Source organism: Scatophagus argus, chromosome 14 (genome assembly GCF_020382885.2).
Source record: "Scatophagus argus isolate fScaArg1 chromosome 14, fScaArg1.pri, whole genome shotgun sequence".
In the NCBI taxonomy this organism is placed as follows: Eukaryota; Metazoa; Chordata; class Actinopteri; family Scatophagidae; genus Scatophagus; species Scatophagus argus.
Genome location: NC_058506.1, coordinates 14,833,315 through 14,855,626, shown reverse-complemented (window position 1 = coordinate 14,855,626; position 22,312 = coordinate 14,833,315). Strand labels below are relative to the sequence as shown.

Sequence of the window (22,312 nt, the reverse complement as noted above, 5' to 3'; positions counted from 1 at the left end):
TCTATTTTTGCTTTGACACCATTGTATTTGTTTCCAAATTTTAGTAGAAGAGGCTATGAATTTCAAGGTGATAAACACTGACAGAATTAAAACAAGTTAAATCACACTGACTGGCCTGTAAGTCAGTCATAACAAACTAATATTCAGACTCCCAGAAGTTTATTTTAAGTTCCTGTACTCTCTCCTCTAATTATATATGTTATAATATCTTCAATGACCACAGTGATGGTAATCTGTCAGTGTGTAATGAACCTGCTGATGCACTTTTTCTTTGAAAAGTCTTAAGTTGAGTCAGACTGAGGACTGGTTGTCATTTGCTAACCTCAGGCTTTGTGCCTGCGCGGTCAGATGACACTCCAAAAGTCAAACTGCTGAACTGCCCAGGAGCCACATCCACCACTGCGATAGCAACGGCTGGAGCAGTCAGGGTGGAGGAGCCCTCGTAGCCCACCATCCTGTCTCCCACTGCCTCTGTGATATTCAGGATGCTAGAGAGGGAGACAGAGACAGAAGGTAAACAGAGAAGTTGAGAAGAAGAACCTTCATTTGGGTGTTTGGATCGGTTTTACATTCTTACGTGTTTGTAAAAGGTAACAGGTTGCTGTCAGATTCCAGTATGTCCGAGATGATGTTGATTAGAGCTTGGCCCAGGTTTGGGGTGACCACACTGAGGTTGATGATGTCTTCCAGCTTGTTGATTACTGTCACCAGCTCCTGGTAGTTGAGCGTGGAGTGGTCTTGCAGTAAATCTTTAATCATGTCCACCACGTCCATTGAGTTCTCTAGAGATAAAATGATACAGCTTCTTAAAGTAACATGTCTGTCGTTTTGCGTCTGGTTTTAATTCACTTTAAATGTCATCATGAAATCTTTGGCTCTTTAACATTCAATTTTGAACCATAAATGTGAGAGTTATTTAGGAGCTACAGCAGAAGACAGACAAATGGAGTGTGTAACAGACCAGCTGTGACTTTGACATGGTCCAGATCAGGGATGGTTTCCACCATTAGAGAACACGCATTCATGTCTGGGTCCAACCAGTGGGTTTTGAGGCACAGTTTACTGGTTGTGAGGGCATAGGGAAGAGGAGAAGGGTTAAAAATCCTGCTTTTTTCAATACAGTGTTTTACAAATGTTTTATTCCTCGTCATATTTCTTTTACAAGCTGGGTATGTTTTAATTCTTTAATTTAAAAGTTTGTAGACCGTAATTTATGGTGTGGTTTTTGCAATCTGTGCTTGCATCCTTAAAACTTGACAGCTGGGAGGCTGTTGATCATCACCCATCAATTATCTCCACTCATTAGTGACACCAAACGTCTGATTAATGGTTTTACAGCGCAGCCATTAATAAGTATTGTCGCGCTGAGTCAACACACAGAAAGAGTCCTGGACACAGTGACGCAGCCATGTAAATATATACCAACGGAGGTAATCAATACCCAAATAGGCCTGTATTTATTCTTGTATTAAATTCGAGTTGACAACCAGCTAAATACATGTACTCTTTTCTCAACATGACTGCATGATGAATTGTCTGCAGGTAATGAGTACAGCGATAAGTGACTGCAGTCAGCAGCGCAGGTCAACAACAGGATACAATCAACACACTTTGATACATGCTAAAAATAAGATTTAATACAAAATAAAAATCATCAGCTTACAGATGAAATGTGAATGTGCATTTATTAAGCTTACTTTTTTTAAAAATTATTCTTAACTTTGAAATTCCATTTTAAAATGAGTTAATTAAAACTCTTCAAACCTTTGATGACCAAATAAAATACTGCATCCGACTGACACTTACGACGCATAAAAACAAGTTCTTCCAGTTTTGCTTGAGTAAAATATTGGAAACATTACAGTGCTATTTCATGGGATATTGTAATTTAGGAAAATAATTTTTTCATGAACATCTGATCTTTTCTTTTTCTCAATGTCAGAGAATGGTGGAAAGTGTCCATTTAGTTGCCTGCTTTGCAACCAACAGTCATGGAACAAAAAATATTCAGTTTAACTTTAACTAACAAGACAAAAGCAGCATGTCCATACATTAGAAGACTATATTTTGAAAATTTACTTTGGTTATCATAGTAGTTCCAGCACTCATTTTTTCATCACTGTAAATATTGTTTTTGAATCTGACACTCTGGACTGTGCCACATGCGTTCAGTTTGATTTTCTCTCACATGCCAGGCACTTATGTCATTAGTATTAGTCGACAGCGGTAGACGTTCGCACACATGAAGGAATGAACTGTCTGAACGCTCACCAGTGTCGGGTGGCGTAGCAGTTAGGGTTTTTTGGGCACGGCTGTGTTACATTTTTTCCTCCTGAAGTGGCAGACCAGTTAAACAGGCCTTTCCTTGTATATCGGGTTTCTGCTTTGCAGATAACGATCACTACAACAGATGTGAAACAAGTGGAGAAAGAGAGAAGGACAAACTTTTTTTTTCGGACTTTTAAAAGCTTTCTGTCTATTGCAGAATTTAATACCAGTTTATAGAAGTTATATAACTTCAATTTTTCAGTTTTATACTGTGAAGTCTTTGACTGAACATGAATCTTACTCACGTATGCGGCTTATCTGTATGTCCTCAGTTGCAATAGAAATGGATCCGTTGTTATAAGGCATCAGCAGCAGCTTTCTTATCTGCTCCTCAATTTCCTGTGTGTCTGACAGCGACATCATGACCTGAACCTGGAAAACACAGCTCTGTCTGCAAACAGTAAAAAGAGTTAATTATTCCAAAAAGCTCCTTGCTGTGTTATTACTGAATATTTTGAATTGACCCATAATGTCCCCTGCAAATTAGGATACAGTGTAAAAAAGTAAATACTTCTGATAAGCAGCTATGTGATCCATACCGTGAAACTTTCTGCGTCAGCACCTGGGGAAAAAATTAGAATAAGATAAAATAAAGGTTTAAAAATTCAAAGGATGACAGTGGCAATTCAAAACAGAACATACAAGTGTTAATCCAATTTAAAGATTTACATTTCAGTTAAATAAATTCCAACGTGAGTACAAGCTGTTAATCAAATGAAATGTATGCATCTTGCAGCATTGTACTCATTCATTTCTTCATCTTTTAATACAATATGTTTAGGTGGAATTCTGAACTTACTCTGACACCCTAAAAATCACTTAATTATTGAAGACGATGAAGGGTTTTTCCACGTTTAATCAAAATAAGTGCACTTTATAGACAAAAGTATTGGGACACCTGACCATTACACCAACAGGGACTTTAATGACATCAAGAAGACTTGAAAGAAATACTACCAATAATAATAAGCCCATTTCTAAGATGTTGAATATTGGCATCAGGCTGCAAAACCCAAAATGAGATAAACCCTATCAATCAGCTTTCACAGGCTCAGAGTTTCATTTGTGACAAAGGAGCTTTTTTTTTATGTTTACTTACTGCTTCGGTGGCAGAGAAGTTTGACTGCAGGTTAGGATGATGTCTGGAGGTGAGATCAGCCACTAAATCAAGCTGTTCATGTTGAAATCAGATTGATTGAAATGTGTTTTAATAGAAGGTGAGCTGATGGTGTGGCAGCTACATCACACACTGTACCTCTGAGCACTGGGGAGCAGCTGGAGGTCAAGCAGCATCATCATGTCATCGGGTAGACTGGAGATGAGCTGTGGACGGTCAGAGGCCACATTTAAGACAAGTAAAGCCACATCCGTTCTGTATTCGAACATTAAAAGAGCTTTGCTCTTCTGTCAGACGTACCCAGGTAGAAAGAATCTCTTCTGTGTCACCGTCTCCTGTCATGGAAACATTCACCCTCACCTCAAAATACAGATCTGCAGAAGAGAGTAAAATAAACAGTAATTTTCCCCAAGTAGGATCAAATAAAACCCCCTAATAATCCAGTCATGGAGAGCATTTGTGTGACTGTAAATTATCAGACTGACCAGAGATATTTGCAGGAATCGTTGTGAAGGTGGTGGCTGTGGCTGTGGCTGTGGCTGTGGCTGCACTGGTAGAGGGGTTTGTGGTGGTACTAGCAGTGGTAATGGATGTTGTGGGTTTAAGTGTAGTGGTTGTGACCATAGAGGACTCTGTTGCCACACTGGTTGGACTGGTGGTGGAAGTGGAGAAACTTTCTACAAACAGAGAAAGGATTGTAAACCAGAACTGTTTTTTTGGTTTTTTTGCATGTTGAGAACTGTTTCTTACCAACAGCTGTGGTATGTATGCTATTTGCATCTGCCAGCAGCTGTAGCAAACCACTGGGGTGGCAGTAAGGTTTGTCAAGGTCCATTTGCATCTCTTTTTGCACAGCAGCCACATCTAAGCTGGGGACGATGGTTACATGAACCAGGCAGTTGAACCTATGTGGAGGAGAAGGTTTTTGCTGCAGCGGTTCAAGCATATTTTAAATGAAGCAAAGTCTATTTGTTATAGCCTTAAGGAGGACGTGAGGATTGAGCAGTTCATTTGAAGGATTTTCTGAGTAAAAGTAAACAGTATACAGTATTTGACAAGAATGGGAGTGTTGTGCAGTACAGAAGAAATTCTGTCTTGCTTTCGTTCTTTAGATTTCCATTCTTGTTCTGTTTTGATTGGTATTGTTACTCTGCTGCTCTACCTTCAGATCTATGCTGTGTGCTTAGTGTATGGGATTCGTTTACAGAAGCATGGATATTTAATGTGATGAATATGATGTCTAAGAAGCTTTGATAATCGAAATACAAACTACAAAATATATAGAACGATATTATTTGAGCTCTAATTTGATACTGCATTTTATCGCTCAGTCAGATTATTCAGAAAACCAAAATCATTAAGTGAAACATGAACGGTGTTACCTTTTATGAGGAGGGACCCACCATGCCTGTGGAATAAAAAAAACTCAGAATTTTAAGGTGACATTGAAGATATATTTGGGAGATTATCTCCTATGGTAAAAATGCTAGTGATATAATGTGCTTTAGGGCATGAGGGATACTGGATTTTTGAGGCTAATACCAAAATCAAAGAATATGATCATATGTTTGCAAAAGTTGGTAGACAAACTGAATGTCCAAGAGAGAGAGAGCTGAGTTTCTTTACAGCAATTTTTTCTTACTTCCTGGTGAACATGTACAGCAATATGCAGCAGTATCTGCGATAACCTAATATACAGCATGTTAGAGTGTTCTTTGACGTGATTGCATACCTGCCTGTCTTTGTGTGATGTTTTGACACGGATGTCCTCTGTATAGGATCTGCATAAGACATCAGAAAAATTGGATGATTTTAAAACTTACCTGTTCCCCCCTTCTCCAACATGTACTATTAAACAAGGTTTAATTGATGTGGCACAAAATGACACCCATAGGTATTTTATTACATAACACACTAAGCAATGTCAGCGTCATAAACTCAGATCTTCTCATACCTGGTTACTTCAAACACGGACACTCTGTGTAAATAGATGCTGTTCGGCAGAACCTTTCTGAGCTACAGGAACAACAAACAGCAGTTAACAGCCGCTGAGATTTACTGCAGGTGGACCCAGCATTAATTTGTGCAGACATTTTATGAATGAATAAACAGTTAAATGCTATTACTAAATATACAGAGTTTCACACGAACTCAAACCTGTTAATGCTTTTGTTACATCAGAAAAACTGACCTGGTGATAAAACCAAATAAAATAACTCAAGCTCGTTTTAAATTAAATGAACACCTGTGCATTTAGTTTGTTTGTTAATTTGTTTTTTTACCCATCGATGCGCGATCTCTCTGGCTGTGTAGAGCTCAGTGTCGTTCCCATCGTAACGGAAGATAGCAAACATCAGTCTCACTTCATAGGCGGACCATTCTGCCCGTCAGCCAAAGAAAATGTAAAACATCATTAAGTATATGTAAATACACATTAAAACATGTACCCATTAACTGATCCTAAATGCATTTTAATTTCTCTGGTCTTTGTTTTTACATCATATTTCTATTTGATAAACAACTGCATGTACGATATGATGCTGGAAACTTCTAGTTCATCACTGATGCCAAACTGCGTCTGTCAACCCAAAACTGAGCTTTTTTGGAAAAGCAGAACTTGTGAATTAACATTTATACTCACTGTAAAAGTGTTGTAAAACGTGTTGTAAAACGACTTCTGCACTCACTGCAGACATTTTAATATTAATGTGAAGGGCATTTCCTCATTCCTCTGTACAGTTTTGATTTAAATCTTTAGTCAATAAATTTTGTAGATCATTGTGATATTTATATAAAGACAATAATTTATTTACTTTACACCATGAAAGTTCAGGTTATTTTTTGCTTCCTGACCAAGAAATCAAACTCAGTTTTTGAAAAATGTAAAGTTTGTTCTCAAAGTTTTAGAACCAGTGTTTGATTTGTCCATTCAGGGCTACTCTAGAAACATGACAGTGCAACCCCTCTGTGCATGTGCAGTAAAAGGCTCATTCTAAGGTAACAAGAACATCAAAGGTGATTAGACACACTAATAGAAACAGAATGAATAATATTCCATTATATTCCATTTCTACACCAAAGACTTTTGTGGCCCTTGAGGTAACATTAGATTTAAGATGAAAATGATGGAACGTTCCAGGTTTGTAGAGAAAAAGCTGCGACCGGTGACACCTGTATGATTAATGCTTCTGGTCTTAATGTTGCTGACCACAGAATGGCCTCTATATTTACCCAAGTGACAAAAAGAAAGAGGGTCAATATTTAACCTGAGGGCTGAGGACCTGCAGTAAAGCAAAAAGGCAGCCGCAGAGGCTACCTCTAACACAGGAACAAGCTGTAAAACTCTTGATGACACTAACAAACCATTTACTGCACTGAAGTGAATCAATGACTGTTGTATAACTTATGTGGGAGCCAGTGGTGGGAGAAAATACTCGACTTGCAGCTACTGAGGTACATGTTTTGAAAAGTACTAACAAAGTATTTTACTGGAGCAGAAACAGAAAACCTATTCCAGGTAATGTGAAGGATATTTTTCATTGGCTCACCACAACGCAGGCTGGGATCAGGTAGTGGAGCACAGGTCTGAGTGTCCCAATTGTCTCTCTCCCACTTCACCAGTTCTCCCTCGGTACATTTCAGTGATGTCACTTCCTGTTCGTTGCGTTCCCGTCCCCATAGCCGAAACAGAGATAATTTGCCCAGCAGACGGGTTTGTGGAACAAACTGGACGTTCCCATTGACCAGGTAGTGTTCTGCACCCAGAGTAAGCGTCCCATTCGGGGCCAGTTTGCTGCACGACGGAGGAGTGGAGGTAGTTGAATCTACATGAGGTGGGACAGGAGAAATCAGGGTAGCATGACTCATGGTTTATCATGGTTTGGTAACACATTTAAAAAAAAAAAAATCTCTCTAGCTGCCATCACGTAGTTACCACCGAAATGGCAACACACTGAAAATGTTTGCTGCTTACAAATGGTACATGTGAACTTCAATAAAGCGTAAAACAAATCAGTAACAGAGCACCAGCAGAATAAAAACTGTGAGAGACAGGAATTAAATAATAACAATGAACCAAGAAACTTATGATCTCTTATTTAACTCACCTGCAATGATGTCCACCAGGTTACCATCAATGTATAGGGCAGGTCTCTCTTTAGTATGTGCCCAGGTCAGGCACAGCGAGTACCAGTGTGACTCATCAAGGTTGATCTTATGGGTAGTCCACTCCATCCCAAACAGCCAGACCACTAAATGGCCGTACTTCCCCCCCAAGCCAAGTTCAGTCTTCTGGACATCAGGATGATGGTACATGAAGGCAGTCCAAAGTGAGGAAGCCTGGACCTACATGAAGAAATATGATACAAGAGTCATCAAGTCTTGAGCTGTGCAGACCCTTTAGATTTGCACTTGAAAATTATAGCCTGCATTTGTACCTCTAACTTCAGGTTAAAGCAGACAGTGAACTCCTCCAGGGTGGGGATGGAGACATTTAGTCTCCAATGGCTGCATTCACCCTTGAGGTCAGCCACGTTCCCCCATAGACTGACACAAGGGGCTGACAAAAAACAGGCAATGTACAGTAAATCATTAACATAAATCAAATAGGAGTACCGGTAGATCTGTAGAACAGCTTTTTAGCACTGAGTGCAGCTAAATAGCGTTTTTTCTCTCTGAAGCTGCTTTTGTCTGTTCTACACAAAATATTACTTAGTGGAGATGTTCAAGTCATATGCCTAATATGATACAAAGCACTGAGCTAAACCGCATTTCAAAGGAAAAACATTTTAAAGGGAAAGCTACACTCATTTTCCACCCCAAAGTCTGTTTTCAAGTCTTGGTGAGTACAAATGCATATTTGAAAAAGTGGTATGAAGCCTTTTGTGGCTCCAAAGGGATGTGTGTGAAGTCTGTAAAACGGCCTTGAGTGATGTCACTTGAGTCAGTGTTGGCTAGGCCTAAAGACTACAAGTCTGAGAGTTAAAAATAACCTGACCTTTAAAATAGAGAGCTCATCATGTAAGCATGCAGTCACATAGTGTTTAACTACTGTATACAATGTTTGTTTTAGATATTCTTTACTTATTTACAGTTAATGCAGTCTTGTATAACACACACACACACATTTAAGTATTTTGACACGGGTTGACTTGGAAAACTGTCAAACTGTGTCCAACCAAATCTTCCTACCTCGCTTATTCATGGAAGCAAGGCTGCCCAACAGAGACAAAGTGATAAACACGTTTAGAGCTTTTTGAAGAAATATCATCTCGAATCTGAAAAAATAAGAAGTTTAATTCCCTTTTAGTATTTTTCAGTTAGAAGAAAAGTTGTGCATTAACTGAGTAAAACAGTTTCTACAATAAACTATAATTAGTATTTGATTTTTTTTCCCCCTAAACATGAAACATTTCCAATGGCCGTTTTAAAGTTTTATTAAAAGACACCTTATCAAGAATTGAAGAGGTACTTACCTGTATAAATAAAATAATCCATAAAACCAAAAGAGCTCTCTAAAGGTAAATCCTTGTCCAAATTCAGTGTAGCAGAGATTCTGGATTCTGCACAGGACCTCAAAAGTGCCTCACTGGTTTCAAACTAGAAGCTCTGAGATGGATCACGCAATGAACCACAAACCTTTCTCTGCAAACAAAGATGTTATGACTGCGTGTGGAGCAGAGACCAGTGTATTGTTGCTGTGATTGGTCCACTTCTGTAGTTACGGGTGTCTGCAGCTGTGTGCAGGTGAGTGAGAGAGAGACAAAGTGAATATGTACATGTTGTATATCATCTTACCAGTCAGTCAATTACAAAAGTAATAGACTCCCATACAAAGACATAATTAGTTCTGGCAAACATGTACTGCTTTCTGTAAACACTCTGTCTACACATATAAAGCTAAATTATGCTGTCAAGCTCGCCCAAAAATACTATATTAAGGTGGAAGTAAAAGTATGTGGAAGCTGAGCTGAGTTCCCTTTACCATCAGACAGATTCATTTTAAAGGTTGTGTCCATTTATTATTATATGATAATAATGTCCTTAATGCTCTTAAAATCAAATTTAAAACAATAAACAATGCAAAACTCAGTTTTGTAGAAAGTTTATTTTTGCAACACATAAAGGCTTATGTTTCGTCTTTCCTCGGTAGACAAAAATGAGTAAGAAAAGTGCATAAAAGTTTACTGAAAACATACATTAAGCATCGTAATCCCTTTGCAACTGGCAATTACAAATACAGATATAAGTTTGGTTATAAAAAAAAATATTTATTTATTTATTTTTTTCCTCAGCTACATACTATTTCTCTTTTAGGCCCTCACTCCTCACGTTTTCATTACCATCACTCGGCACAGCATAGGTTTTAATGTTAACATGCAGCAAACAATCAACAACAGCGGATACAGATTACATTTTGGTCCCAGTGTTTCCATCACTTTGGAAAAATCTCCCAAAAACATAACTGATATCAAACAGTATATGGAAATGTAGCTTCTGGCCTTGATAGAAAAAGAAAAAAAGAACATAACGACTGCGTAAACTGCTGTCAGGTAGCATCCAGGCTGTCCGTGTCTACTTGTTGCCACAGTCAGGGCACAGGATGTCTCCCCCCTTGGTAACAAAACGCTTGTTGGACAGATTGAGGGAGCATCTCTTACAGTTGAAGCAGTATTCGTGCCAGGAGCTGCCCTCATAGTTCACCACGTTCACGCCTTTGCCAAAACCTGAGCGGAGAGTTAAGAGTTATGAGTTTATTAAACCAGAAATGCTATTCCAAAATTTTAATTTTGATCCTGTAACAGAAGGAAAAGCATCGACACACTCTTGGAGGGTGTTTCCATTCAGGCATACTAACCCTTTTGTTTACATTTCTGATCATGTTGAACTTGTAAATATGTAAGTTACAGCCCAGCCCAGGTTACCACTAAATTTACACTTTATTGATCATTTGAAGCCAGTTTCTTGGTGATAAAGTGTGTCATAAAATTGGTTCTGGTCTGTGAGGCTGGACTGTCACGTTTCAGTTACCAGTTTCCAACATGTAAATAGTGTTTATGTCAACATTCAAGTCGCACATATGTTACTGGCAAACACAGATGTCTCTCACAGCTATATATCCAGTTTGCCGCTTCATGATATACTGACTGCCTGAAACCCATGAATGGGTCACGTGGGTCTGTCACTCAAGCCAGATGTAATGGTTATAGTGTTATATTGATGATATGAACGCTCACAAGTCGTTAACATGGGATTTTTTTCCCAATTTTACCAACAATCTCAAATGATGTCTAGGGAACACTGGTTCTCAAGTCTAACCTTGACAACCAGATGTTCCAAACCCTAAGCTGGGACATGAGTGTTAATGGTTCAAAACACCTGCTGCGCAGCTTGCCTCGATAAATGAACATCGCACATGTGTGTGAATGCTTTTCCTTTTTAATTTTTTAGACAAGATTATTGACTCTTATTGTATTTTAATCTTCTGTTTGAATATAAAGCAACCTGTGATGGGCATTTGGCAGCCACTGCATTTCTTTGCCACACAGCTCTTGTAGCAGTCGACACAGAAGACCTGGTCCTGGTGGTTGGTGAAACTAGCCCCCGCCAGAGGCTTTGAGCAGGAGCTGCACACGAAACAGTGGCTGTGCCATGGCTGGTCCTGATAGTTCACTCCTCCAGAGGTTATGGGCTGGAGACACACGGAAAAGAAGAGTAAAGTATATCAACAGTAGTATTTGTGTCAAAATCCTATTTATTTTTTTATTTACTAATATGGTTTTGATAAACGTGTCTTGTGTAGTAGTGCAGCAGGGATTATAAAAGAAATGTTAGTTCATGATGTTGCCACCACCCTCTTGAATTTTGGCCTCATTCAAATGACAAGCCTGAAAAGGTTTTTCATTTACCTCACAGATTGTTCATGTTTAGCTTTTAGAAAAACAAGGCGGTTCTGGTCCCTGTTTGAAAAGAAAAACAAACCTTTTTGCAGCTGACACAGTGCTTGGCAAACTTCTTGTCATAGCAGGGGTTGCAATAAATGTCATTTCCTTTTGAGAGGAAACTCTGCGATGCTATTGGTCGTTTACAGCTGCAACAGGTAAAACACTCATCGTGCCACGAGTTCCCTTTGTACTCCACGCTTTCCGTTCCTACAGAGGAGATTTATTAGGAGATGGGGAGATTTATTAGGCCAGAGATACAGGTAACTAAGACAAATTGGCTCTCAGCATCAACACTCAGCTGAACTGTAAAGCTCAGTATGAGAAACTGTGAATAGTTAAACACGACAGTGGCAAACATTTAAACATTTAAAATTTTCCTGAAAGTACTTTTATCACTTGTGTAAGTTAACCCATGGAGCAGATCAGGGTTGGAAGTTGACTGTCTTTACCAGCCAGTATGGGTTTATAGCAGCCATGGCAGCGTGGAGCATCTTCTCTGGAGCAGCACTTGCCGCACATGATGCGATCATCCTTGGTGCTGAAGGGCTCCTTGGCCAGAGGCTTGTAACACTTAGCACAACGGAAACACTCCTCATGCCAGTACCGGCCCTTATGGCTGAGCTCCTGATGGAAGAAGAGACGGGAGAGTTTTATGAGAGGCACAAAGGGCTGAAAATGAAGGGGCAACGCTGTCACAGTGGACAGGCCTGATAAGAAATATGTGCACTGAAAGGTCATATTACAACATGTAGTTCACAATTACAATTTTACACTTTAGAGTGAGCGCTCATTGCAAACTGACATCACGCATCACGCATCACCTTTGACTCCACAGGGATGGGTCGATGGCACTCGGCGCAGGTGTTGGCGCAGAACTTCGTGTGGCAGCGGACGCACACGGGCCTGCCTTCGTTGCGGACGAACCTCTTTCCCCCGAGGTCTTCCCGACAGTAGAAACAGTGTGAGCTGTCTGCCATCGTCACTCTGTGAGTTACTCAGAACTGCAACTAATAAAGCAAGAAGAGAGGGAAGGTAAAAAAATAAATAAAAAATCCTGTTGATAGTGTGGAAATCATGTTCACAAGTTCACAATTTCCCCAACAGCTAGTTTGGTCAGGGGAAAGTATTTACAATGGCACCAAAGAGAGAGCAAAGCTGTTTTTTTTTGTTACATACTCAACATATGTAATTAATGTAAGTACAATATGAACTTAACTGAGTTTTATATCTTCCTGTGTCCCATTAACACCACAAGGGGGAGACTGTTGGTTGCAGGTGGAAAGAGAGGCCCGGTCAAGAAAGAAAACAGAAGCTGAACACTTAAGGTAGCGTGATTTTGTCATTTTATTGCTCTGTGTACATGTCTTTGTATTCTTTTAACAGATTTTAGGTGTGCCATGTTGTTTGTAATACTAATTTCACATCTCTCTCAGTCCTCCAACGGAGGAAATCTACCTAAAACTACCACAGGAGGGCACTGTTGGTGCACTTGGTGGTGCTGCTGAAGAGACAGAGAACATTTCACATGACAACATTTCACACAAACCCTTTGATATTTACTGCCACATTTTGCTGATGAGGTGCATGCATTCATTCCCCACTCTGCAGAGGAACAGAGCCACTGAGATATTTGTTTTGTGCGAGAGCTTAGCAACAAGGTGGACACGTCTGAGTTTCTGCGTCCACATGTGTGGCTGGGTGCTTATGTGCTCTATGTGATACGATCCTCCTCACTCGTGCATCTTATCTCTGCCCGATAAAACGGCTAATACAGCTGATATCTTGGACAATAAAGCCAATCTGAGAAGCAGACAAATGAAAAACAACACAAGTGTGAATCCTGTACTCTGATGATGGAATTTAAAACGTGATATCACTTTTCGTTTTAAAATCACATTCTGACAGTTTACACACTCGAGCAAGTAACGTAACGAGTCCTGAATGTCCATTAAGAGTGGGAATTTGTCTGTATTTTGTAATTAATTGTTTTAGGACTTTTTAATCACTCAAATCAATCAATCAGCAGCTCTTTCTTCCCTCTAAATCAGTTTTACCAGAATCTTTTTCTGAGCGGTACTCACAGGACCACCTGGTTTACCGTAACCTGCCGTCCCTTGAGGCCAGGAAACCAGATTTTGCGTGTGAAAAAAAATTAGGGCAGTTCAAACAGATGTGTTCCTAAAACATCTTAGGTGTTTGTGTACTTGTAGTTTATGTCAGTATTATCAATTTATGCCACTTTAAATGTCTACCCATCATTTCACGAAGAAATATGGAACATGCTCGTCCTATTGAATAGTTACTGATGAAAGTTTTCATATAAAATAAATGATGAGCTGCTTAGACATTAATGTATTAGTATTAATACTTCAACAGTATAATATAGAAAACATCACACACACGTGGGCAGGTTCTCTGTATAATAACCATTGTTACCTTCTACAAAAATTATGTGTATATGGCTTCTGTACATAGTAAGAAAAAAAATTATAATTGTGTTTTTACATTGTTGTAGATTTACTTAAGGATCTGAGTGCTTGTCAATACTGTCCACCTTCCTTTAGATCAAATTCCAAAACTAGACAGAAGACTGTGCTTGACTATTTAGCTCTAACTTTGCCTCAAGCATCCTTTTGTAACCGATTGCTCACACAACAGTCTAAAAATCACTCTCCCTAAAATACAACACACATAAACTTCCTAAACATAGGACCCAAAATCACCACGTTGATCACCATAACTGCGATCACAGCGCTGTGATTACAGGGTGAAGATTTCAGACTGAGTGGCACAGGACATGATGGCAAAATCACAGCCGCACAAACACACAGAAATGTGGAGGAAGAGGTGGCTCAAGTCTGTTCGCTCGGCTATTTCCCACATCAAGTTCACGCTGGCCGACCGCGAGGAATTCTCCTGAACCGCTGCGAGAGAAAGACGTGTGTGTGTGTGTGTGTGAGAGAGAGAGGTGAACACATGAAGGAATGCCTGGTATGAATAATGTGGTAAGATCTAGAACGTTGACAACTCTCTGACAGAACCGACACACACACACACACACACACACACACACACACACACACACACACACTCCACCTCTCCTCTTACATGGACCGCTCCCTTTAGCAGACCACCAAAACCACAAACGATAGCGTTCACCTCCTTGTTGGAGCAGCATGTCAGTACACATTCATGAGGAAGTTCTGGTTTTGGCTCAGGACCGATGTTACCACAAATTTAGGCCGCATTAAAAGACATTAAGATTCTTCTTGTGATTTTCCTTTAGCTATGAGCAAAAAACAAAAAAATCACAGAAGGGTGAAGAATTCAGTCAGGTCCCATAACAAGATCTTTATGTCAGGATTCCTCTTCTTGGGACCATGAAAGTCTGACAGAGCAGATGTTGTCATTTCCTGGATATCAAATAAAAATGTCAATTGCAGACCAACCATTCTGTACAAAACAATGAGTTGAGTTATGACTCTGTGGTCCTTTTGGGTTTTCCTCCCATTTTTCGTTTCATTTACTCTTATCTGATGTACATGCTGACCTTTACTCATCGCCAAAAAAAGAGGATCTGCCTAAAAATACAAGTTCATTTAAAACATCTGTTTTCCAGTGACAGAATACTTGAAACTGAAAATAGTTTTTATTTTACCATTTTAAAGCTTTATATATTTAAAACTGTTACAGTGAGTTACAGTTTTGGAAAGATCTCTAAAACAGCATTAAGTGCTTCATGGGCCACTCAAACTCTCCAACCCAATCAAATAATTAAATCAAATCATTTAATATGGAATTTAAACATTTTTATGTAGTCAAGGAAGAAGTTAAGTTAGAGTTTATTCGAAGTAAAAGATTGTAAGCATCCGTCTCTGGCTCAAACGTTTTTCACACAGTTCGGCTTATTACCCAGAAGCAAACTGCTGTTTGACAGAGACATGTGGCTGAGGTTAAAGGTGCAACTGTTAATAAAGTTGATTTAATAAATTCCTTTGTGGTCTTGTCTCCTCCTCAGACAATAAAGCTCCAAACTGACAGCGGCATCACGTGGAGTGGACATAAATCTTCCTTTCAGTGACCTGCTAATTCATTACTTATTTATGGAAAAAGCGGCAGCTGGTTTATTTGTCGGCTGGGTGAGGTTACTCATTCATCTCCACTGGACAGACAGCAAGGCAGGTGTAATATTTACCTGTTATTTTCTATGTTACTTCCTGCCACCCCTTAAACTAACTAAGTATTCATTTATCACTTATGTGTTTTCTATAACTCTTTTCTTGCTCTTTCTCAAAGCTGCACACTTCGGGGGTATACATGTTGTCCACAGCTACATGATCTACTGGGTAGATTTCAGAGCAGGCAGTAATAATGCTTGGCTGCCAGCACCATGAAAATGTTATCAGATGGGAGGCAAACAATGGCTGACAGGAAGCGATCCAGTGTCCACACAGGTTGGAAGAAAATAAATCAGGTTATGCTGACGTCAGGCGGCTCTGAGGGCTGTGCTGCTGCTTGTTTTTCTGCAATGAATATTCTCGCTGAGTCATGGCATGACAGCACATATACATCATTTCCCGTAGCCAAGCTGCCAATACTGAACTCTTTGTTTGATCACCATGGAGACAGTTAAATGTGAAATTAAGTTCTGTCACGCAGTCGAAGCTGGAGGCAGTGTTGGAAGGCAGCGCCGCAGCCAAGGATAACTGCGTGTGTGTAATATTGCAGTAATGACCTGGACGAGATGTAAATCTCTTCTCAAAGTCACATCATGGAGGTCCAAAAACCTCGGTCCCACAGGGTCCCACATTTTATTTGCTCAAGACTTGTTTTTTGGTTCGTGCAAGGGTTGACTATTTAATAGTTTCTGAGGAGACTAGAACTCAGGGAGGAATATGCTTCAGTACACAGGTAATACTTCAATTCATGGTTGGTTTCAGTCTTTTTGTTACTATTTGCTGACAATAAGAAAAATATCATCAGACGTTAAGGTTGGATTGAATCTCAGAGGAGCTGTTGAAATCAGACTTTCAGCAATGAGTCTAAAACCAGCCTTAGCATGTCAAACTCTGCACAGACATCATTCTGCACAGCGAAACCCATTAAAATCAAAACTCAAAAATGCAGTTGTAGGAGCGAGAATAAAAACATGTTTTTGACTGGAGGTGGAAATGCTATGTGCTCTTAAGAGACAGAAAACAAGTGTGCACATGCGGTCTGCAGCCACTCAGAGATTTCAAAATTGCAAGTGGTGATTCAGTTTGTACATATTCATGTCTCGCTCCTCCAAGTTTGCTCTCTGTGTTATCATTCCCACCTCTGTTACAGTTTTAGCCACCTGACTGTAACAGTCACATCTCAGTTCTGTTCCTCAGAAGTCCAGACCTGATCCTCTGCAGCTGGAGATCAGCGGTGTAAAAATAAAATGCAGAGAGGTGACATCATGCGACGAGGACAAGCGTAAAATCATGCACATATTCAAAACACATGGGGGGTGGGGTGAGACAGAGACGGAGACGGTTAAATGAAGAAACAGAGACTAAAACACTGTGTATTTTTTTTTTCTAGAATGTCTGCTTGTACCCACCATCTGTGTGTGTGTGTTGGCATGAGCTTATCGCTGAAGAATGTGGTGGAAAACTGAGAAACAGGAAGTCTCCATCGGCCAGAACGGTGAGGCTAGCACAGTCCACACACTAATTTCTCTGATGTGCTGCGTACTGCTAAATGTGGGTACATTAAATGTCATTACAACCTACAGGTTCACATACCAGCAACCCTGGCTGAACTTGTGTTACGTGTTTTTCTTCTCCTACGTCCATGTTGACTCTTAAACTGTTGACCTGGTGTGGCCAGGCCAGTTGAAGTTGTCCCTTACTGAGACTTCCTGTGGGTTTAAAAACAGACGAGGGCTGAAACTGTGAATGCACCAATTGTTCATCTTAATCCTGATCTGTTAATTCATAACACGACGTGATGATGTTGTGATATGTTTTAGTTTCAGTTCGGGTTAGTTTGTTTTATTCTTACAAAGAGCAAGCTGTATCAGAATTAATTACTCTTTCAGTTATTTTCTGTTGGTTAACTGTGTTCTATAAAATGTCTCAAAAGAGCTCAAAGAGAGGCCCTCAAAGTGCTTATGTCTCAGTAACAGTCCAAAACATAAAGACATTTAATTTTCAATAACAGGTGCAATTATGGAATTTTTGCTATATAATGAAATTTAACGCGGATTGATTTTATATTCTTGTGACCCATCGACTTCTTGCAGCTTTTAATTAACTTGCGTGATTTTCCGTCTTAAAATTTGTTTGAAAGTGGAAAAATAGTCTTTTTTTTTTCTTTTGCCTTTCAGAAAAGAAACAGCAAGAGCCTTTTACTCAATGCAGAAGCCTGCGATGTTCAAGTACGTTACGAGAAGAAGTCGGCTGCAGAAGAGGCGGAGGTCCATCGGTGTCTACGCCAACAAAAGACCAGAATTCGTTCACTACAAAGACCTGTGAGTATGTGGCTGCCCTCAAAAACAGACCGCAGTGTTCACAAACAACTTGGCTGTGTGTCTAGACAGCTACACAACTGCTGCCGTAGGCTTACAGAAGGGCGTTAGGGAAATATTCAAGGAAAAGCAGGAAATTACTTTGGAAATTAAAAATGCACAGAATATCACAGACTCTTAAAACTATGTCAACTTCGCAAAATTAAATTCATAGAAACACTTAATACTAAAACCAATTTTAGCCTATTATTTATTTTTGGCTAAATGAGAGTGGCCAAATGAATCAGAATCACAATCTTTACAGAAATGTCTGACGGACACTGAACACATCCACTCAGAGTCATGTGTTTGGACACCTGATGATTATCACTTCTGTTCTTTTAGCTCTGTTCTGCCTCTTTAACACTTTATGTTTTTGTCACCCTGATTGTCCATACTTTAATTGTACTATGTTGGTCTATTCTGCACACAGAAGATCTCTCTTGCCCTCTCACGTTGCTCTTTCTGACGTTTCCTCAGTTTCTGCCCTGTTTTTCCAGAGGAGGGTTCCTTATCTGAATTGAGAGTGTTGTATGCTGTAGAGATTGTAAAGGCCCTTGAGACAAATTTCTGATTTGAGATATTATGCTGCGTAAAAAAATGTCCTTGACTTTAGCTGCCAGATGTTCCATTATGCCTTTTGCCAGTCATTTGATCCATTGTTCATATAAAAGTACTGATAAGAGCAGCCATATGGGTCAATGTATCACTCAACTGCAGCAGCGTCACACAGGGAGCGTTCCCACCCCTGATACCAGTCATACTATCTCAAAAATAAATACACATCAGGTTTGGAAACTGAGTAGCAAGTTCAGATAAACATTTGTCTCCATCAGCCTACAGAGAAAGATAATTGTTTTATTTGGCTCCGGTGAGACACATTCCAGACATAATGGAATAAAGCCGATACAACAGATCTTAGCGAAGTTGAAGAAACGCAGCATGTCCTGCTACAACAGGACAGCCATGATCGTTTTACCAGAAGCTGCTGGTTTGCTGCGGCTCGCTTTGTTCGGTTTCTCTCTACTCGCTCCTTCAGTTTCTGCACTCGTCTTCTGTTCTTCAGCAGCAGCAATGTGGGACCGGTTTCTATTTCCATGATTATTTTTGCTGTGTGAGTTAGGGAACACTCCCCACGCTGGCACTCTCCACAGTACTGTTGGAGCACTACCGAAGGTCCAACACTAACAGGAGAATTTAATGATAAAATGTTATGGGACATGTAAATCCTCAGTGCTGTCTTGAGGGGTTGTTTGCTTACAAACTGTTCTAGTCTCCCTTCAGAAATCTCCATCCAACAAAAATCCCTGCAAATCTCAGTTTCTGACTACTTTTCCAGATTCTCACCCTCACGATGACCCCACAAAAATCCTCACATGAACTGAACAATTTCTGAAGAAATGCCAAACACGGCAATCTTAGTATAGAAATTATGTATATTATTTATATGAACCACATGGCTGAATGGACTCACAGATGGGTCCAACACAGTCAAGTGTCTATAAGATGTTGGGCCAACATGAGTCTCCAGTACAGTGTCATTAAAACATTGTAAAACAAATCTCTGTAACTCTGCTGAACAGATAAAACATTCTCGTAAAATATATTCACTTGTTTGGGGGTTTTATGATAGTAGTGTCATATCTACGAGTCCTATCTCCAAAACCTCCTACAACATTGATCTGTTAGGTTGAAATGTGGTTACTGTGAAGTCCTCTTTCAAATTTTCACACATCTGTTACATTTTAAGAAATCGCTTAACAGTTTGGGACATATGTATATAATTACATATAATTTGCTTTCTTGCCGAGATTTAAATTAATAGATATCCACTCTTGTGCCTGTTCAATAAACATGAAGCTGCAGCCTGCAGACTGTTAGCTTAGCTTAACATACAGACGTGAAACAGCCTGGTTCTTTTTCTGTCCAAAGGTAAGAAAAAAAAAACCTGCCCACAACCACCAAAGCTCATATGTCCTGGTTGTTAAAAACCAAAGAAAAATGTCAAGTTGTGGTTTTACCAGTCGCCTGCTGGTTGCCTAGCAACCTCACAGCCACAACAAGATTCCAGGATGTCTCTGCTCCCCACAAAGAAACAGCTTGGTGCATGAACTCGCTGTAAAACCAAACATTTCCATTTATACACTTTGTTTTTTGGGCAGATTTAACAAATGAGGTATAATGTGTTAACAATGTGCTCTTGAGTGGATTTCTTCAGACTCAGGCTAGCTGTTCCCCCTGCTTCCAGTCTCTATGCTAAGCTAACTGCCTCCTGGATGTCGTTTCAGACTTCTCAGGCAGCTGCAAGACAAGTATTAGTCCTTTCAACTATTGCAAGTAACAAGCATGCAACTTCTTCAAAACAAAATATATGTGCTGTCCCTGTTCCTGTAGACGTCCTTGAGGACTTGGATGTCCAAAGAATGTAGCTATCTAGCTTCCTTCCTTTCATATAATACAAAGCAACACAAAAGCTTTTCTTCCTTATCACTTTCACAACCACTGATTGATGCCAACATATCACATCACATCATATCACAGGCACTAATGGCTGCCGGTCAAAGATATCTTACTGCAAAGTTCTTAGTCAGCACCTTCTTCAACTCCCTTTTGTCAGAGCACTTAAATCCCACTAAAATCTCCTTTACACTGAGTTTACCTTTGGGTATCCATGAAAAGAAAAACGAATGAGTTGCTGTATTTCATTTATATTCTGTGCCATTAAAATCACAACAGGCAAAACACAACAGGGAGTTACCATGACATGAAGTCAGACATTGCATAAAGTTTTATGAGCCTGTGATGTATTTTATGGGAATGAGCTCATGATAATTTCTTTAACATGCAGCAGGCACCGGCTTCGAATCAGACTGCAAACTCTCTATGGCCCTCTCCTCTGCGTGTGTGTGTCAGTGTGTGTGTGTGTGTGTCAGGCAGGGGAAGGTCAGTCCCACATATGGGTCTTGGTCTGCCTACTGTCTGCTCTGTCAGAAAAACTTAACATACTTTTATAAGACTATTGAAATCAGCAGCAAAATCACAGCCCTGTGATGACATTTTACTCCAGGTGCAACGCTTCCAAAAATATTATCTCACAGTGTCCAAGGTGTTTACTTCTGTAATCTTACATGAAAACACTGTGTGTGTGTGTGTGTGTGTGTGTCAGGAAGAAAGAGGTCAGTTGCACATGTTGATCCTGAATTTACTGCAGAATTACAATAGATGGCTGAGCCAACGCTGAAGCCATGTGCATCACATACGATAGATACTCCCACACACGCAGGACAATGAAAAATAGCAGTACAGGAATTTTAATTGACCTATGTGATGCATTTTTTGCCTCAGTGGTTCCATCATTGAGTGAAAAAAGAGACTTCCTAACTGGAAACAGATTTCAGGAGTAGCCCAGGCTTCCTCCAGTCAGCATGTAACTGTAGCTCTCTCTCACACACACACACACACACACACACACACACACACCACAAAGGAGACAGCCAGCCAACGCCCCAGACAACTTTAAGACTTGTTTCCTCTTCAGCTATCAAAATGCTGCTTTGCAAGTGAAGTGTGTATAAAATCACAAGATGTGTGAAAGAGGAAGACAGTTATTTGCTACTGTACATTTGTTAGTGGGACATACTGCATAGGTGATCCTGCCATGAGCTGACGTTTTCCATTAAAATCAATTACTCCGTAATGGTCACACATTAACAGTGGAGCAATAAAAAAAACAAAACAAAAAAAAACTGCAGCGACAAGTTGACCAGGCGTCACCTACCCTGCCCGAGTGCAAACTACAAGACAGCCTTGCAGAAACTGGACCTGTTTGTCTAAAAACACCTTTGAGAGGAAACGGGTTTTGGTTAAACAGCGGTGCTTATGAGTCAGCTTACCGGGTTCCGGGTGGTGACTGCAGCGGGGATGACCGGTGCGCTCTGAGCTGTGAGGAAGCGGCGGCGCTCCGCTTAACCGACACCCTCACACGTTGTAAGTGCTGCCATCTGTGGCTCCGTCAAGCACGGCAGCAGACAAGTGGTAGTAGGATGTTTTACCTTCAAAATAAGAGTAGCCGGAAGCGGAGTGCATTTTTATGTTATGTTAGAAAATAAGTGGACTTTTTTCTTTTTTCTTTTTTCTTCTTGAGAAAATGCGCAGTTATGCTAAAAACACAGCAGCCCAACTTCCACGCTGGCTAATTTGTTATGTTAGAGTTAACAGTATTTTCCTATTAAGTCGTTGCTCGCAGCACAAATTTAGGGAAAGTAAATGAGCAGAAAATGGAGCCTGAAAGTTCATCTTTGATCTTAGAAATAGACTATTGAGTAGAATATTAATTCATAAAGAAAAATTTTGAGATGGAAAATTAAAAAAAAAAACAAAAAACTGAGA

At 39.9% G+C, this 22,312-nt stretch overlaps 1 protein-coding gene and 1 long non-coding RNA gene across 3 annotated transcripts; one reads left to right on the top strand and one right to left on the bottom strand.

Moving 5' to 3' along the window:
• Positions 1 to 9,532: 9,532 nt before the first annotated feature.
• Positions 9,533 to 21,963, bottom strand: LOC124070413 (four and a half LIM domains protein 1-like). Its single transcript, XM_046410307.1, has 6 exons — positions 21,817 to 21,963; positions 12,210 to 12,395; positions 11,838 to 12,012; positions 11,426 to 11,595; positions 10,949 to 11,135; positions 9,533 to 10,170 (listed from the first exon to the last, which is right to left on the bottom strand). Exons 2-6 carry the CDS (start codon positions 12,363 to 12,365, stop codon positions 10,019 to 10,021), a joined length of 840 nt encoding a protein of 279 aa, XP_046266263.1. The 5' UTR covers positions 12,366 to 12,395; positions 21,817 to 21,963; the 3' UTR covers positions 9,533 to 10,018.
• LOC124070414 lies at positions 12,633 to 21,147 on the top strand. 2 transcript variants are annotated; one of them, XR_006845185.1, is made up of 4 exons: positions 12,633 to 12,713; positions 15,407 to 16,299; positions 16,957 to 17,061; positions 17,744 to 21,147. It is a non-coding gene; the product is annotated as an uncharacterized LOC124070414 (long non-coding RNA). The 2 variants fall into 2 exon arrangements; XR_006845184.1 differs by having other exon boundaries at positions 15,407 to 17,061.
• Positions 21,964 to 22,312: the final 349 nt, after the last annotated feature.

Excerpts from the sequence above, each read along its gene's own strand:
- LOC124070413 (XM_046410307.1), bottom strand. The coding sequence starts at position 12,365 with ATGGCAGACAGCTCACACTGTTTCTACTGTCGGGAAGACCTCGGGGGA. Across the intron at positions 12,013-12,209 it reads CCATCCCTGTGGAGTCAAAG|GAGCTCAGCCATAAGGGCCG; the intron begins GTGATGCGTGAT and ends TTCTTCCATCAG. Across the intron at positions 10,171-10,948 it reads CTGCCAAATGCCCATCACAG|GTTTTGGCAAAGGCGTGAAC; the intron begins GTTGCTTTATAT and ends CTCTCCGCTCAG.